Source organism: Musca autumnalis, unplaced genomic scaffold (assembly GCF_047663935.1).
Source record: "Musca autumnalis isolate F117 unplaced genomic scaffold, ASM4766393v1 scaffold_1, whole genome shotgun sequence".
NCBI classification, from domain to species: domain Eukaryota; kingdom Metazoa; phylum Arthropoda; class Insecta; order Diptera; family Muscidae; genus Musca; species Musca autumnalis.
The window spans coordinates 213,095,399-213,113,101 of NW_027411644.1; the positions used below are offsets into that span (position 1 = coordinate 213,095,399).

The 17,703-nt window shown below is 38.1% G+C and overlaps 1 protein-coding gene across 14 annotated transcripts in view; it reads right to left on the reverse strand.

Annotated features, from left to right (window-relative positions):
- Positions 1-211: 211 nt before the first annotated feature.
- Positions 212-17,703, reverse strand: part of LOC141389047 (uncharacterized) — a 50,948-nt gene continuing 33,456 nt past the window's right edge. For 13 of the 14 annotated variants that reach the window (XM_073960063.1, XM_073960054.1, XM_073960060.1 and 10 more), the window contains 4 exons: positions 8,088-8,673; positions 7,918-8,027; positions 7,459-7,839; positions 212-502 (listed from right to left, as the gene is read on the reverse strand). In XM_073960063.1, the coding sequence (XP_073816164.1) occupies positions 497-502; positions 7,459-7,839; positions 7,918-8,027; positions 8,088-8,673 (1,083 nt within the window). In that variant the 3' untranslated portion in view covers positions 212-496. Of the gene's footprint in view, positions 503-7,458; positions 7,840-7,917; positions 8,028-8,087; positions 8,674-8,770; positions 8,871-17,703 lie in introns of those variants that run through there. The other variant, XM_073960067.1, reaches the window with a different exon arrangement.

The following is a 17,703-nucleotide window of genomic DNA, read 5'->3' on the forward strand; positions in this document are numbered from 1 at the left end:
GTTATTGTTTGTCTAATTAATCATGTGATTTGCATATATTTACATCTTGATTATTGCCAGTGTTGTTGTTGTTGGCTGTGGAGGTGGCATCTCTATTGTCGACATTTACGGTCGTTATACCCGAGGTGGTTGTACTAAAAATGGCCGGTGGTTGGGTTAATTTCTTTGGTGCTCTTTTAACCACATTTTGCTGTTCTTGTTGCTGCTGCTGTTGTTGTTGTTGTACTGTAATCTGTTGTTGTTGTTGTTGTTGCTGCTGCTGGTGTTGTTGCAAATTTATGAACATTTGATTTTGTATGATTATCTTTTCTTTACGCTGTGACATTTCATCATTGTTGCCGCCATCATTATTAATGCTGTTGTTGTTGTTGCTGCAGTTGTTGTTACCTCCACTATTATTGTTGTTGTTACTGTTCGTAGTTGTATCCATTTGATAGTTGTTTTGATTTGCCATTTTGGCATCTTTTCCAGTATCCGTTGTTTCCTGTTCCTGATGTCAATACTGAAATTAAAAAGTGTGGACAATTTTTGAATTAATTTTAAAATGCTTGTTTAAGTCAGGAATTAATTTTAAAACTTTACAGTCAACATTTACTCCATTCAAAATCTTAGGACCTAAATGTACAATAGTGTGCCACCGTGGTGCACCGCCTTGCACGTAGAAGGTCGTGGGTTCGATTCCCCGGCTGGGCAACATCAACATTTTCAACGATGGCAAAATACCCCCCATGTGGTATCGTATTGACCCGAAACCATAGTGTTTCGGCCAGCGGCTGCCAATCCAGCATCAAACCTGTGCTTCACGTAGGTTTCTATGCTGCTACAACGACAACAATAAAGTCAACAATAAAGTCAACAGCCTTAAGGTCTCAGCCTTAAAAGCCTACGTACATAAACGGTTGGCTTTCTTGATTCGCTTCATTTCTGATAAAATAATAACAAACAAGTAAAAAAGTGTCAGATATACCCTCAGCCTATGTGAATTGAAACTTTTATCTACTGACAGATCGAATGTATTTAGGGTCTTTCAGAATTTTGAACATTACTTACAGACAAAAGTGTTGCGGAGGAAGTACTTAAAGGAATGAACCGACATAGTCCATTATGAAAGTGGATCTTATTTTGGTTTATTGCCCAAGATGATTTTGAGGTCGCAATCATTGATACAACTCATTGCGAAGCTTTGAAATTTGAGGATCAATGCGGGCCCACATTTTATGTTGAAGTTAAGCAAGCTGATGAAATAGGAAAGGAATAACCTTAAAGTTGTGAATTTTAAGGATCATTGCGGGGGCACATTTAATGTTGAAGTCAACAGCTAAAGTCCATTTTTATGCCCTCAGATGTTCTTCACACAACTCATTCCGAAGAGATGAAATCTGGGGATCTTTGGTTGGTGCCATATTTAATGCTGAGACTAAGTAAGTTGATGTAACCTATAAAAAGGTCCGATAAAGATAAAGATCGTAAACATTAATAAAAAATCATTCATTATTTCGAGGCACCGACGTCTTGAGTTAAAAAGGCGGGTGAACATCTGTCAATTGTAAACCGGATTAAAATCGATATCAACACCACATCTGCTGTTAAGGCATCTGTCATGGCGAGACCAAGGGGCAAGTTGATGTAACTTATAAAAAGGTTCGATATAAGGAAAAAGGTGGCACCAGAGGACTAACTTCATGAGGAGGCGAAGGTTCTACCGATGCATCAACACAACAGGATGTTGTAGATGCAGTACCTGCTTGGGTGTTATTGTACAGGCTTCCCCCACCCAGGCACGTCAGGAAAGATCTTCATGATCTAGAGAGAGATCCAAAGGTATAAACGAGAACCTCTAGACTAACGAGCCTAACAGGTAGGCCAGGAGAGCATACACACTGATGGAGTCTCGCAGGCAGTACAGAGATACATTGTGAACGCCGGCTGTCATGGCAAACACGAGTGGTTTTAGCCTAGGTATAAACGAGAACCTCTAGACTAACGAGCCTAACAGGTAGGCTAGGAGAGCATACACACTGATGGAGTCTCGCAGGCAGTACAGAGATACATTGTGAACGCCGGCTGTCATGGCAAACACGAGTGGTTTTAGCCTAGTTAAGATCCAGGGAACAGGGAACAAGGGAAGGACCCATAAGGTATCCCGAGGTCTGTCTCCACGGGCTGGGTTCGAAGAAGAAAATATTTGATGCTCTCCAACTGCATGAATGCGAACAAGGAGAGCTTCGGTAGAGCTACAAAAATGTACATTATTATGTTGGAAACAATTTACAACATCAACAATCGTCGGTAAAAGGACACAGAAGACACCATTCATGAATGTATTAGATCGAATATATTAACACTAACTTACGATCCATATATTGTTAAGGTATCAACAATCGCGGTTAAAGGCACTAGATCTGATTTTTAGCATTCATGTGTAAAATTACTATAACGATTGTGAAGGCACACCCGAATTCAAAGAAATAAACTGGTCAGGGATGGCGGAAATGTCGATAACATTTCCCTCTTCACAAGTTGGGTTTGAAGGAGAAAATATTGGAGGATATGTAAGGATTATTGATTACGGATGCAGAGTCGTCGAGAAATTATCATAGCTACCAAATCCCATATTAGAACGAATTGAAACTCTCTGAAACAAGTTGGAAGGATAGGACTGGGCTCATAGCTAAGGTAAAAACGGATAAGATCGTCTGTACCATGTGATTCTGATTGAGCTAAGTAGAGTGCCTGCATTAGAGAACTGACCGGGGAAGTCACATCTGGGCAAAAATTCAAATTTAAAAAGGATAAGATTGTCACACGCTATGCCGATTGGGCTGATTAGATTGCCTGAACGAAAGAAAGGACAATCGGGAAGTCACTGAGAAAGCCGTGAAGGGTCGTTGAGAAAATTATCTTCTCCGACTGTATGATATAATTGATAGCGCTGATTCCGAGTAGAGCATATATGACGATCATTGGGTGATGGGTGGATGATTCCAGAGGAAGGCAATCCTACCATACGAAGTGAATGGGAGTAAGGCAAACATCGGCAGAGTCCGGCATAAGGGCGCAGGGGGACGGTAATGTCACCGCAAAGGGTAGGGCCTATTTACACCACAAATTATGCCTTCTAAGTCAAGGTCATCTACTGTCGAGTTAAGAAGTCTAAAGAATTCCTCACCTACGCTGTAGGTAACAACATTCAAACTACGTGGGAAATTTTTTTCCCCAATGAAGTAATCACGGTCTGATGAATGCCTTCAGAAATGAAGGCGGATAATATGCAGAAATACCCTCGACAGAAGTTGCCTTCGGAGAGGAGATTATAGAGCATTCAACTCATTTCAGGAGGGCTGCGACTTACGGCGACCTGACATAACGCCCAGTAGATATAAGGGCTTGGATACTGCATACAGAAACGGATACGGACAATGCGCAGAAATCGCTCCACAGAAACGCCTTCGGACAGGAGATTATCGCGTATTCAACTTATTACAGGAGGGCCGTAATTTATGGCGACCTGTAGTGCGATTCTGTAACTAGTTGACGACAGAATTACCGACAACTATCGATAACTGGACATTTTTATTTGCTTATAATTTCGATAATTAATCAAATTTGTCGGTAAGTTACCGACCAAAATGAAGTTGTCGCTAACCCCTACCGATGCCGCATATGTTGCCAACTTTTATTTCAACTTTTCATTCGTAATTTTGTGTTTCACTTCTACTGATTTTTGTCCGTAACGGGAAAAAGGTTACAGAATCCCAGAATCCCACTGACATAACGCACAATATACTCGTATATATGTCCATTAAGATAAATTCGTATTTAACTAGCGAACTAGTACAAATCACCTAGCGAAGACACAAATCACTGTAGCGGAGACACAAAGCGCTCTGTTAACGCTTTTACTAACAGCATAGACTATTAAATGTATAGACAGAGAAATCCTCTCAGTGAGTATGTTCGAATTGAGTCTGCTTAATATGCTCTCAATTTTTAAAATGGCAATAACTATAAATTGTTAACCTATTTATTTTGGTAAAATACTATATTTGGGTATAGTCCGGTCAAAATAGACATTGAAATAGCAAAAATTCCCACAAAGCTGAATTTTGGTGGAGAGCTAGGGTTTGCCATTAGAAGCAACGTCCTAAAAGTATCCATCGATCCCATGTGTGCAAAAAAAATTATTCGGGGTCAAAGGTCAAAATTTAAGGGTTTTTAGGTTTTCTGGTGTGGACGCACAAAGTAAATGACGTAAGGAAAATCCCCAATATTGCACATATTAGCGACTATATAATGATGGAAAATTTCATGTTATATGACATTTACATATAGTGTAAACTACCCCTTAATGGTTATAACATATATGCGAAATCGGATCGTAGGTCATAAATTCCAATGGTTTTTTTTCGTTTTTCTATCCTATATAAGTTGGTCCATGTGACCTTCGACGTCCAAGGTGAATAAGATCCTATTCGAAGTCTATATTTTTTTGTTTTTTTTTTTTACACTTGAGCGATATGTCAGAGTGCCCTGAATTACGAAAGATCAAGAAAAACGAGCGATTTTTCTTCTACTGAATAGTTTTCCATCAAAATAATGATAAATCAGTTTATACACGCAGAGAAAAAAATATGTTTGATCCAACAATATTCCAAGAGCAAAATATGTATTGTTAACATATTGTTGGATTCCTCATGTAGTATTGTAAATCCAAAAATAGTTTGTGTCAACTGAACAATATTTCTCCCTTTTCTTCGAAAATTTGTTTCTCTTCTCTCGCTATTCGATGCCGTGTTGAAAAAACAATTTTGGTGAGTTGTGGTGTGTTTGTATGACATGCTGCCCTTACCTTTGTTTTTGTGTGTATGTACTTGTGAGACTCTTGTTATACCCTACACCACACAGTGGTAAGGGGTATTATGTCTTTGTGCATTTGTATGTAACATACAAAAGGAAACGAAATAGACCCACAGTTCCTTTTGGGGATATACATATAATCACTTTCTGAGTCGATTTATGCGTGTCCGTCCGTCTGTCTGTCTGTCTGTCCGTCTGTCCATGTATTTTTGTTCGCAACATACAGGTCGCATTTTTTGTCCGATTCAGCTGAAAATTGGGGACTACAACTTTTTTAGCCATAGGAAGAACGCTATTGCTTTTGGTGAAAATCGGTTCAGATTTGGATATAGCTCCCATATATATTTTCGCCCGATTTCACGTATTTGCTGCACCAAACACGCTATATACGTCCAATTTTGATGAAACTTTGAATGTGTGACTGAATTTTGTCTACAAATAAGTGTGCAAAATTATATTGAAATCGGTCCGGATTTGGATATAGCTCCCATATATATTTTCGGCCGATTTCACTTATTTCCTGTACCACACGCGCTATATATGTCCGATTTCGATGAAATTTGGAATGTGTGACTGAATTCAGTCTTGAAATAAGTGAGCCAAATTATACCGAAATCGGTTCAGATTTGGATATAGCTCCCATATATATGTTCGCCCGATTTCACGTATTTGCTGCACCAAACACGCTATATACGTCCGATTTTGATGAAATTTGAAATGTTTGACTGAATTCGGTCTAAAAATAAGCTTGCCAAATTATATCGAAATCGGTTCCGATTTGGATATAGCTCCCATATATATTTTCGGCCGATTTCAAGTATTTTATGTACCAAACACGCTATATTTTTCCGATTTCGATGAAATTTGGAATGTGTGACCGAATTCAGTCCAGAAATAAATGTGCCAAATTATATAGAAATCGGTTCAGATTTGGATATAGCTCCCATATATATTTTCGGCCGATTTCACGTATTTTCTGTACCAAACACGCTATATATTTCCGATTTTGATGACTGACTGAATTCAGTCTAGAAATAAATGTGCCAAATTATATCGAAATAGGTTAAGATCTGGATATAGCTCAGATTTATATTTTACATATTCACAGTGGTGTAGGGTATCATATAGTCGGCCCCGCCCGACTTTGATCCTTTCCTTACTGGTTTTTATTTGTTTCTGTTTTGTTTCATTCTTCTTTCCTTTTCATGTTTGTTATGGTGTTTAATTATTCCTTATGTTGTGGTGGGTTCTTGTGACTTTTTGTTTGTCTTTGTTGTCAGCCAATGCAGCAAACCATGTATTGTGTTCATCAATGATTGCAATATTATACGCGACATTTATATCCAAGTTATGCGAAAAGTGTATATGAGAAGTATATGCACTCAAATCAAAAATTTCTGGGCTGGTTTTCTGTATTGACAATACTTTTTGTAAACAAAATTAGATTATGATAGTTCCTACAATCGGTATTGTTAACGATTTTAACAATATTGCGGAAATTCGAAAGTTGTTTTTGTTTTCTATGTTTGGAACAAAAGATGGTATTTTTGGATTTGGGTTACAATGTTTGAACAAAACAAATACATTTTTGGAACCAAAACATATATTTTTGTTCCAACAAAAGCGAAAAATATTTTTTCTCTGCGTGTAGGTATCGTAAATGTGAATGTGAAAATGTTATGTATTTAACATTATATACAAAAGAGGGATGAAGAAAGAAGTGGACAAAAAAACCCCACATTTTACCAATTTTTCGAGCTGTATCGTTCATCAAAACGTGGACCTATACCGATAATTCTCTGCCGGAATATGTTGTGAAACAATTATTATCAATTGGATAATGGGGCTAAAACCTTCAAAATTCCCGAAATCGGAAGGCACTGTTCCATGGAGCTGTATTAAAACGTGACCTATACCGACAATTATCTGCACAAATGTCTTTTAGCCCCAACGAAGACTTTATAACAACGTTTAGGTAAATGTGGCTAAAACCAAGAATATACCATAAATCGGGCGCATTTCATTCGATAAAGCATAAAACAAAACTGGAACCTGTATCACAAAAATTCTCTGGGATAGTTTTGTAGCACCAACAAAATCTAAAAAAAAACTAATGTGACTACTACTTCAAAATACCGAAAATCGGGAGGTACCGTTCTATGGGGATTATTTCTTGTTCAAGAGAATTATACCCCATATCATGCCCGTCCGACAAATACCGACAAAAATAGGGTTACCAGTCATGTCGGACTGTAGGAAACGTTTGGAATTAAATAACTGAAGGATGTACGTATAAATGCTAGTTTCCATGCTTAGCCTTCGTCCACTCACTAAAATAAAATTCTAATATGCCTCATGATCGGACTTCACCACGCGTGAAACGTAGCATAATGGTTGAACGTGTGGGACTTCGGTGGACTCCTAATTTTTCAATGTACCTCTTAGGTCATAACAGCTCAACTCGAAAGGGAATTAATTTAAAAAAAAAAAACTGTTCTAAAAGTGCAGAAATGGTCTCCCCTATCTTCGAAAAATGTGGTGATTTGTATGTATCCATATCTTAAATCTCTTCAAAATATCTCACTACCGACTTTTGCTCACCTCCAAATGACTCTTGGCATGCAATGTCCATTCATCGCGATTGGAAAACATTCGACCGCACAACTCACAAGTCCACGACAGCTGCTGTTGGGCGTGATGATGTGGTATTATGATTCCGGGTATTGAGGTGGTCTGTGCCGTACCGGCATGTTGTCCACCACTCGTCGTTTGAACAATAATATTTTGTGCAGCCACCTGGACTGCTTGTTGTTGTAATTGCAATTCCAAATTTTGTTTATTGTCCTCGGCTTCCGGCTCCTTTTTCTTGACCAAATTATTGAGTCGTTTCCCAAGTGGTGCTATATTTGTTGGTGTTACATGCTTAAATTTATTCATATGGATGACCAATTTATCCCGGCGAGCGAATGCTTTATTACAAACCTACAAACATATGGTGGAAATAATTATTAATAATTTCATTCAAAGACAAGAAATGCAGATGCGTCTATAAAATTATACTTCACAAATATAAGGCTTCTCTCCGGTGTGTATACGCATATGTATGGTTAGTTTATCTTTGCGCGCCAATCCTTTGCCGCAAACGGTGCATTCAAATGCCTTGTTGGTGGCTGGAAGTACAAAGATAATAGAATTAGATAAAAACAAAAAATTGGGTTGGATTTACTTACGTTTAGACGGATTTACTTTTCGTACACCTGATGAGGCCTGTTGCACTTGTTGCAGTGCCTTGAGGCGGCTGGCCGGATGCATAGAACCACCCTCTACATAGGGCTCTGTAAATGGTATCAAATTCGGCTTGGGTATATTATAGGTAATATTGTCCGATGACCAGGTGCCCAGACTTTGTAGAACGCGTACACCACCTTCAAAGCCCATACCAACATCATCGGGTACGGTAAAGGTGCTGTCATTGCCGGCTGAACTTGAGGAACTTATTTGTGGTACTTTAATGGTGCTTGCATAGTGTTGCTGTTGTTGTTGTTGCTGCTGCTGTTGTTGTAATTGTTGATTTGTGTTGTTGTTATTGTTGTTATTATTACTATTACTAGTGTTGTTATTATTGCTATTGGGAGAACTTTGTTGTTGTTGTTGCTGTGTTTGATTGGTATTGGACGTTTGTTGTTGTTGTTGCTGCTGTTGTTGTTGTTTGAATTGTATAGCCGCCTGGGCCATTTGCTGTTGCACTGCCATATGTGCCTCCAGATATGCGTTCTTCTGAGCCACTGTCATTTTATCCATATTCACTGTACCGTCCTGGGATGTGAAATAAAACATAAAGCCAAATTAAATGATTTGCTTAGAAATTTTTAGAAAATTATTAAATTAAATTTTAGTTTGTAAAAATCCTTACAATAAAAAACACTTTTCCCTGTCGCCATTATCACTCAACTAACGAAAACAAACAAAGCCATTTCTCTCGGTTTACAACCCTTATTGTGCTCCCCTTTTACGCAATGCACTCTTGACATTACGTTTTCTCTTCTTCCCTTCCCTTTCCGTTCCATTCCATTCATTGTGTTTGACAATGGTTTGTGCTTTATTTTCCTGAAACACTTGGAAATGAAACATTGCATACTCTTTTAAATGTAATGTTCAAACAGCAGTGATGTCAATATTTCACGGAGAAAATCGCTATGTTTTGTACCCAATAATGTACGAACATCGCGGAAGTTGAACATGGGTAAGCTATAATCACAACAGATAGCCACAAACAATTTTTGAGGTACATACATATGTCTGTCCAGTGCAGACCAATCTCGCTTGAGCTTGTCTACATTAGGGTTATGATTATTTTGCACCTCGTATCCCTTGATCATATTTTGATGAGTTTTTATCAAAGATGAGATAAAATCTTAATTATGAGGTGATTCGATAAAAAAGCTCACGCAGAAAGTCATTAGAAATGTTTTCTATAATAGCTTTTTCTACAAACTTTTGAACTAGAAGCAGATATATAACTGAAAATAAGCTTTGGAGCCACCCGACATAATCAAAATGGCATAACTTTTTGTTTCTCACTAAATTTATAATCATATTATTACATATATATCATTATATATCATATATAACAACGACAGTGATGGAGGATTGACACCTGATATTTGCTGGCCGAAGATGGCCGAAATATTGGAAATAAATACAGTTGAAATCGCTTATAACGTCGGTAAAGTGACCGACGGAATTCGTCGCTATAACCGATATGTCATTATAAGCGATAGGGCTATAAAGGGCCCCAGAGATTAGGGACTTTTGGATATGGTCGTTATAACCGATATGACGTTATAAGCGATTTCGACTGTAATCAAATAAAACAAATGTTTCGTTGTTTTATTATGAAGACCTACAGCCGAACAAAACTCACAAGAAAAAATATCATATATAATTTTATTTCATATATCATATCAATTAAAAGTGGTTGTGCGGAACCTTTTCAATATTTAAATAGAATAAAAGTTATTATAGTCACTAATAGGCAAAAGATCACCCATTCGTGCAACAGGAAATATTTTGTTTCAAAAAAACTTTTTTCATTTCATGGTATTGTTTTAATTATACCCTCAGCATTTATGCTAACGAGGGTATATACACTTTCATACGGGCAAAATGTGCCTCATCGAAATAATGGTTTTAGACCCCAATGTTTGGACGAAATCCGTTTCAGACAATTTGGCTGGCTGGTGCGCACGATAACTCTCGAACAAAACGGATGAACCGATTTGGCCCAAAATTTGGCTTTCGGAATATTTTGTTCAAACTTAGTTTAAGTTCGAAGATGGGTTATATCGGCACACTCCTTCCGGTACCTTCCCCACAAGAGTTAGGAAATGTTCGGAAAATTTGTGCACACTATAAATTCTAAAGCGAGTAACCAATTTGGTCAATGCTTTGCACATCATGAAATTTCTACCAGACTTAGATTAGGTTCCAGTATGAATTCAATCGGTCCACTCCTTCGAGTACCTGCCAAACAAAATTTCGGAAAAGTTCAGTTTAGGATCTGTTCGCGAATTGATTTTTGTTGTAGCTACTTGCATTTACTGCCCCGCTTACGACGTTACTTGTCTCATTAGGGGCAAGTCCATACTTCCTGAGGGGACTTCAATGTCCTTCATGAGCTTTGGCGTTCCGTCCTAGGCAATAACCAGCAGTGCGATTCTCTAACTCATATTTTGAGTTACCGAAAAAATCGGTAAAATTAAAACGCAAAATTTTAAATGAAAAGTTTAAATAGAAGCTGACATCATTATTGCTATAGGTAGAACTTTACGACTATTTTTTACGCTAACTTACTGAATAATGTCGTTAATTACCGAAATTATAAGAATTTTAATTTTACCGATTTTTATCGGTAGCTCAAAAAGTTAGTTAGAGTTAGAGGGGTGCAGTAGCCTAGCAAATTGATAGCTCGAAATTTTGCACGGTGAACTAAGACGCAATGATAAGAGGAGATTACCGCAGCTCCCCAGACATCACCATTGCCATTCCGTTATTTCCCTAGCATGAGACCATCTTCTGATTATCGCCTCCGTTAACAGACCACCCGACTTCATAACCTCTGACTGCCTTACTTTTGTGAACCATGGCATGGTTTGAGAGAACGTACCAATCACCGCTTCAGTAGTGGGATTCTCTAACGCATTTTTTGGTTACCGACAAAAAATCGTAAAATTAAAAGTTGGCAAGACTGTTGCTATCGAGAGGACTTTATTTATTTTGGTCGCTAACTTACCGACGAATTTCTTTAATTACCGAAATTATAAGCATTTTAATTTTACCGATTTTTGTTGGTAACCAAAAAATGCGTTAGAGAATCCCACTATAGAGAGGAGCAGCCCGTTCCATCAGATACACAGGTAGCTGATATTTTTCTGTGACATCATCACAGCTGCAGCCGCTGATGGTTGAATACCCGAAATCCGCAAATCTAGCAAATGAGTGTGGGCCAACGGTTAAATCAATCTCGAATCCGAGAAAGAAGGATGATAGATCGGCTGCTAATTTCAATGGCGTGACGGAGACAGGTGCGTAGATGGTCGCGCGTTAAAGAGGAGAGGAGTAGGGATGGCCAAAAACACACATTTGCAGATTATAACTTGCGCTAGTGTGAGTGGAAACGTAAACAATGCATTAACCTAACGAATGTGTTTATAGTGTACGTGTGTTTCGTATGCCCGCGGGCATAGGAAAGTTGTTGTTGGTGGTCATCCCTGATAAGAGCCTTCCCAGCCGATGAGGTACCATTACAATTTACGATGAGCGACGTTGCAGACGTCATCCGAAACGCGAAATTATCAAAAGCGCTGGGCCCACACGAAATCTCAATTTAACTATTGCCCTCAATTTATTGGTAGCCACCCGTATTGTACCAGAAGCCTGGAAAGTTAGGATGGTGGTCCTGCTACTGAAACCATACAAGGATGCATGAAGTGGTGAATTGTACAGATCGATCTCTAGAAATAATAATAATAGGTGCAAAAATGTTTGTATGTACAATTTTTCTGTTTAAAATTCTTTTTAGACAAGTCAATAAAAAAGTGTAATGTATAACAACAGTCTCAACCTTCAAAATACCGAAAATTGGGACGTATCGTTCTATGGGGGCTATATGAAGGCCTGAACCTAAATCGATAAATTTTGGGTGGAAAGTTGTTTACCCCCAAGGAAGACTTAATACCAAATTTCAGCCATTTTGGCGGGATATTGAGGCCACAACCTTCAAAACACCGGAAATCGGGAGGTACCGTACTATGGGGGCTATATGAGGACGTAGACCTATACCGACAAATTTCAGGTGAAAAGTTTTATATCCCCAACGAAGACTAAATACAAATTTCAGTCATTTCGGTGGGATATTGAGGCTACAACTTTCAAAATACCGAAAATCGGGAGGTACCGTTCTATAGGGGCTATATGAAGACGCGGACCTATACTCCCAACGAAGAAAATGTCAGTCATGGGTCTAATTCGTTTTATTTTGTGATAAAACTAGTTTCTGTCTAATCAGATTTTCTCTACGACCATCCTAACCATATACATATGCATTTGCATAGGATTCCGTTGTCTACTCATGACCTATCAAAGGCTTTCGATACCATCAACCAAGCTGTTTAGTCTTTAGATAAATATACATATATGTGTGAACGCCAATCGTTTGTGGACTTCAGAAATCAAAAGTCCAACATCCGTAGAGTGAAACAGGAAATTCCCCAAGGCGGAGTGATATCTCTTGAAGAATTCAACCTCTCCCTTTCTGAAATTCCACACCCTGCAGGCGGCATCCACTGATACACTGTTCACCACTTGGATGGCTGAAATGAGGCTCCCACTGAACATAGTGGTCGATGGTGCACTGATTCCGACCACCAACTATCCCAAAATTATGGGTGTAACGTTCGTCAGTATGTTTAAGTCGGCCGCGCAAGCAAGCCACAGCTATTTGCGATAAGATCTGAAGGCGGTCCTCAAGTCGCTGGCCGGCAGCACTTGGGGTGGTGACAAAGAATCCTTGTTGACCACATACAAAGTAATAGGCCGGTCTGTGGTAAGCTATGCGGCACCAGCGTGGTAAGCAAATAAGGCTACACAGCGGAAGAATATTCAAACTTGCCAGAATGCCGCCCTGAGGACTGCAACAAGGTGCCTCCTCATGACACAAGTGACCATCTTCAGGATGTTGTCAATGTAGTACCTGCTTGGCAGTGACGTACGCAGGATTTCATTTCGGGGGGCCCAACTTGACCAAAAATCATGAAAATTAAAAATGTTGTGTATCGTTACGTAAAGCTATTTTAAAGTGGTTTTAATTGATTTTATGTATATTCAATATTGCCACAAAGTATATATATATTCAAAAGAGAGAGATCACAATATTTTAGATACAAGATTGAAATTTGAAACTGATTATAATATATTAGTCCTTGAATGAACCATATCAGACCAGGTTCGGCATAGTCTCCTTACAAAGTTTTTAACCAAATTCTCCAACAGAAATGAAGCAATAACTAAAAAATTTTTCAAATTAATATTACCCATACACGCAGAGAAAAAATATTTTTCGCTTTTGTTGGAACAAAAATATATGTTTTGGTTCCAAAAATGTATTTGTTTTGTTCAAACATTGTAATCCAAATCCAAAAATACCATCTTTTGTTCCAAACATAGAAAACAAAAACAACTTTCGAATTTCCGCAATATTGTTAAAATCGTTAACAATTCCGATTGTAGGAACTATCATAATCTAATTTTGTTTACAAAAAGTATTGTCAATACAGAAAACCAGCCCAGAAATTTTTGATTTGAGTGCATATACTTCTCATATACACTTTTCGCATAACTTTGATATAAATGTCGCGTATAATATTGCAATCATTGATGAACACAATACATGGTTTGCTGCATTGGCTGACAACAAAGACAAACAAATAGCCACAAGAACCCACCACAACATAAGGAATAATTAAACACCATAACAAACATGAAAAGGAAAGAAGAATGAAACAAAACAGAAACAAATAAAAACAAGAGTCTCACAAGTACATACACACAAAAACAAAGGTAAAGGCAGCATGTCATACAAACACACCACAACTCACCAAAATTGTTTTTTTTTAACACGGCATCGAATAGCGAGAGAAGAGAAACAAATTTTCGAAGAAAAGAGAGAAATATTGTTCAGTTGACACAAACTATTTTTGGATTTAAAATACTACATGAGGAATCCAACAATATGTTAACAATACATATTTTGCTCTTGGAATATTGTTGGATCAAACATATTTTTTTCTCTGCGTGTATACATGTACGTTTTGGTGTATCCCAGAATTTTCAACCACATTAGCTCTTATTTGGCATTTTGGGTTCTAAATCCCGCAGCGAATAGCTTTCGAAACATTTTCTATATTCGTGGCTATTAGCATCGTTTTCAAAAATATCGTCAGTAATATGGATTTTGGAAATCATTTTGTTGGGAGAATTTCCATGCAAAAAGTGGTGAAAATAGATCCACGTTCGAACGCAGGGATTGCATTCGCGAATATGTCAAATAGATATATACATTATTTGGAGGATATAAACAGTTCGATCTGAACATAACGCCGTTTCTTCTTTATCACACACTAACTTCAGTGCAATTAAAAAAGTATTGTATTATTGTAAGAAAATAATATTCTTTAAGAGCATAAAAACACCAAAACTTTACTATTTTACCAGAAGTGATATAGTCCGTAAAAGCCAACTAATAATTCAGAAAATTACATTAAAAAAAAAAAAACACAAAAATATCAGGAGCCGGGCGAAGCAATCTACGACTCATAGACTCCGAATCCAACTCGCAGTACTGTTTGAGACTACGCTAACACATGGTCGAAAAAATATCTCTAAAAAAAGCTCGGTAACATTTTAGCTAAATCCTGAAAAAATAGTTTAAGACGAAATACTTCATCTGATACATGAATGGTTGTTGTTCCCGTTTATTTTTATCTTAATTGTACGACTAGATGTTTATGGACTCGATGACCTTAAAAACTTTCCAACGACCAATCACTTCTGTCGGCACAGTGGAGACAAACTTATGAAAATGCATAACTTTTGTTTTCTGGAAAACAAGTAAAAAGTAACAGTCGGGCTTGCCTACAGAGATATACCCTCAACCTGTGTGAGTTGGGACTTTTATATATAGACAAATCGAATACGGGCTACATAGCCAATTTTTATACCCTACACCACTATGTGGGGAGGGTATTATAAGTTGGCTTTGGCCAAAAAGTTTGTAACGCATCGAAATAATGGTCGTAGACCCATACTTATGTATACCAAAATGAATGTCTCGACGAGCTGAGTCGATCTGGCTATGTGTGTCCGTCCGTCAGTCCGTCCGTCCGTCCGTCTGTCCGTCTGTCCATCTAAACCTTGTAATCACGCTACAGGTCGCAATTTTGATCGGATAGTCACGAAATTTTGCATGTTGATGGGGGTCCCGGAGGGGAAGAAGCCTATTGATTTTGGTGATGGTCGGATAATATTTAGGGGTCGGAAAGGGCAAAAAACTTAGGTGGATAAAAAGACAACGTTTTTTCCCAAAGCGAATATCTCAGCTTCTATATGGGGTATACCAAAAGCAAAACCTGACAATTAAAGTAGAAAATATCACCTTTCTAATGATGTAAAGCAGGTGCTCGTAGGTGATCAAACAACAATTTTAATTATATTGACGAATATCACAGCTTTAGTTGTAAAATTTCCAAAAGCAAAGCCTGACTATGAAAGTAGAAGATCCCGTCTTTACAATGATGCAACCTAGGTCGGTGTAGGTAACCAAATGACGGAGATATCGCAATAGTCGATAATGCATCCCATTTTCCGATATTTTTGTAATCACGCTACAGGTCACAATTTTGATCGGATCGTCACGAAATTTTGGGGGTTAATGGGGGTCCCAAAGAGAAAGAAGCCTATTGATTTTGATGATGGTCGGATAATATTCAGGGGTCGGAATGGGCAAAACACTTATTTGGAGAAAGGTCAACGTTTTATTTCAAAGCCAATATCTCTGTTTCTTTTAGAGGTATATCTAAAGCAAAACCTAGCAAGGAAAGTAGAAAATATCACCTTTACAACGATGTAAAGTAGGTTGTCGTAGGTGGTCAAATAGCAGAGATATCACAATAGTCGGTAATGCATCCCATTTTCTGATTTGCTTGTAGTCACGCTACAGGTCGCAATTTTGATCGGATCGTCACGAATTGTTTGGGAGTGGATGCGGGCCCCACAGAGGAAGAAGCCTATTTAGTTTGGTGATGGTCGGATAATATTCAGGAGTCGGATAAAGCGAAAAGCTTATGTAGAGCAAAGTCAACGTTTTTTTCTTATGCGAATATCTCCGCTTCTGGTTGGAGTATTTAAACAGGAATACCCGTCAATGGAAGAAGAAAAGATCTCGTTTATATTGATGCAAAGTATGTTGGCGTAAGTGAGCAAACCGAGATATTGCAAAATTCAGTAATAAACCCAATTTTTCCATTTTTTTGTAATCACGCTTCAAGTTGGAATTTTGATCGGATGGTGACGTAATTTTTGGGGTAGATGGGGGCCCCACAGAGAAGGAAAACTCATTTGGAGACAAATTCAAAGTTTTATTCTTTGTGAATATATCGGCTTCTAGTAGTGGTATTCCAACGGCAAAGCCTGTAAATCGAGGAAGAAGAAAATATTACCTTTACATTGGTGTAAAGCAGGTTGGCGAAGGTGGTCAAACAAGGGAGATACCACAATAGTCGATAATGCATCGAATTCTTCCATTTTTTGCAATCAAGCTGCAGGTCGTAATTTTGATCGGATTGTCACGAAATTTTGGTTGCTTATGGGGGTCCCAGAGAGAAAGAGGCATATTATTTTTGGTGGTAGTCGGATTATATTCCCTAAAAGAAATGTTTAACAGTGAAAAGCTTATGCAAAGGGGTAGTGGTGTAGGGTATCACATGGTCGGCCCCATCCCGACTATAGCCTTTGCTCACTTGTTTTTCTATAAATTGTATAGCCAAGATGTTTCAGAATTTGATATGTACGTAATTTTAGGATGTTTCGGTCAAATCGGATAATTGAAATTTTGTGTTGAAGGTATCTGAAGGAGTGAATCGATATAATCCATATTCGAACCCCCCCCCCCCCCCCACCTGCGTACTTCCCTGCTGCATGGGATGTCAATGTAGTACCTGCTTGAGTGAGCATCCCTGTCACGATGTTATAGACAGGCTCGTTACGGCAGATCCTCATGATCTGTGGAGAGAAGTCAAAAGATACAAGAGGGTACCTTTAGATTAACGAGATTATCAGTCAGGCGTAAATATCATTCACACTGATGCAGTTACACAGCCAGTACAGAGGTTTTGGTTTGTTGGGTCCTGTTAGGAAAGCTAGCTTGATCGACTGAGAGAACTGCCGGTAATATCTCAACAATTCGCGAAAATTACATAATTCTTCTTATTTTTGATAGTACTTTCAGAAAAATGATCAGAAAATCATTCCGCGAGAGGTTAGAAAAATATCCTATCCGGCTTACTGATGACCTACAGTGTATAACATTTTTATTGCTAGTTGTTATTAAATATTGAAATCGCACAAAAACTCCCAAATTGGCATCACTTAATAACAATACTCTTTAAAAGAGAATAAGAGAATATTACTTGACGGTTTTATTACTTAACGGTAACGTAAGTATTGTTGCTAATGTTACTTTTCGTACATATATATTTCTGTTTCCTTTTGCAAATTGTATATTTTTTTATT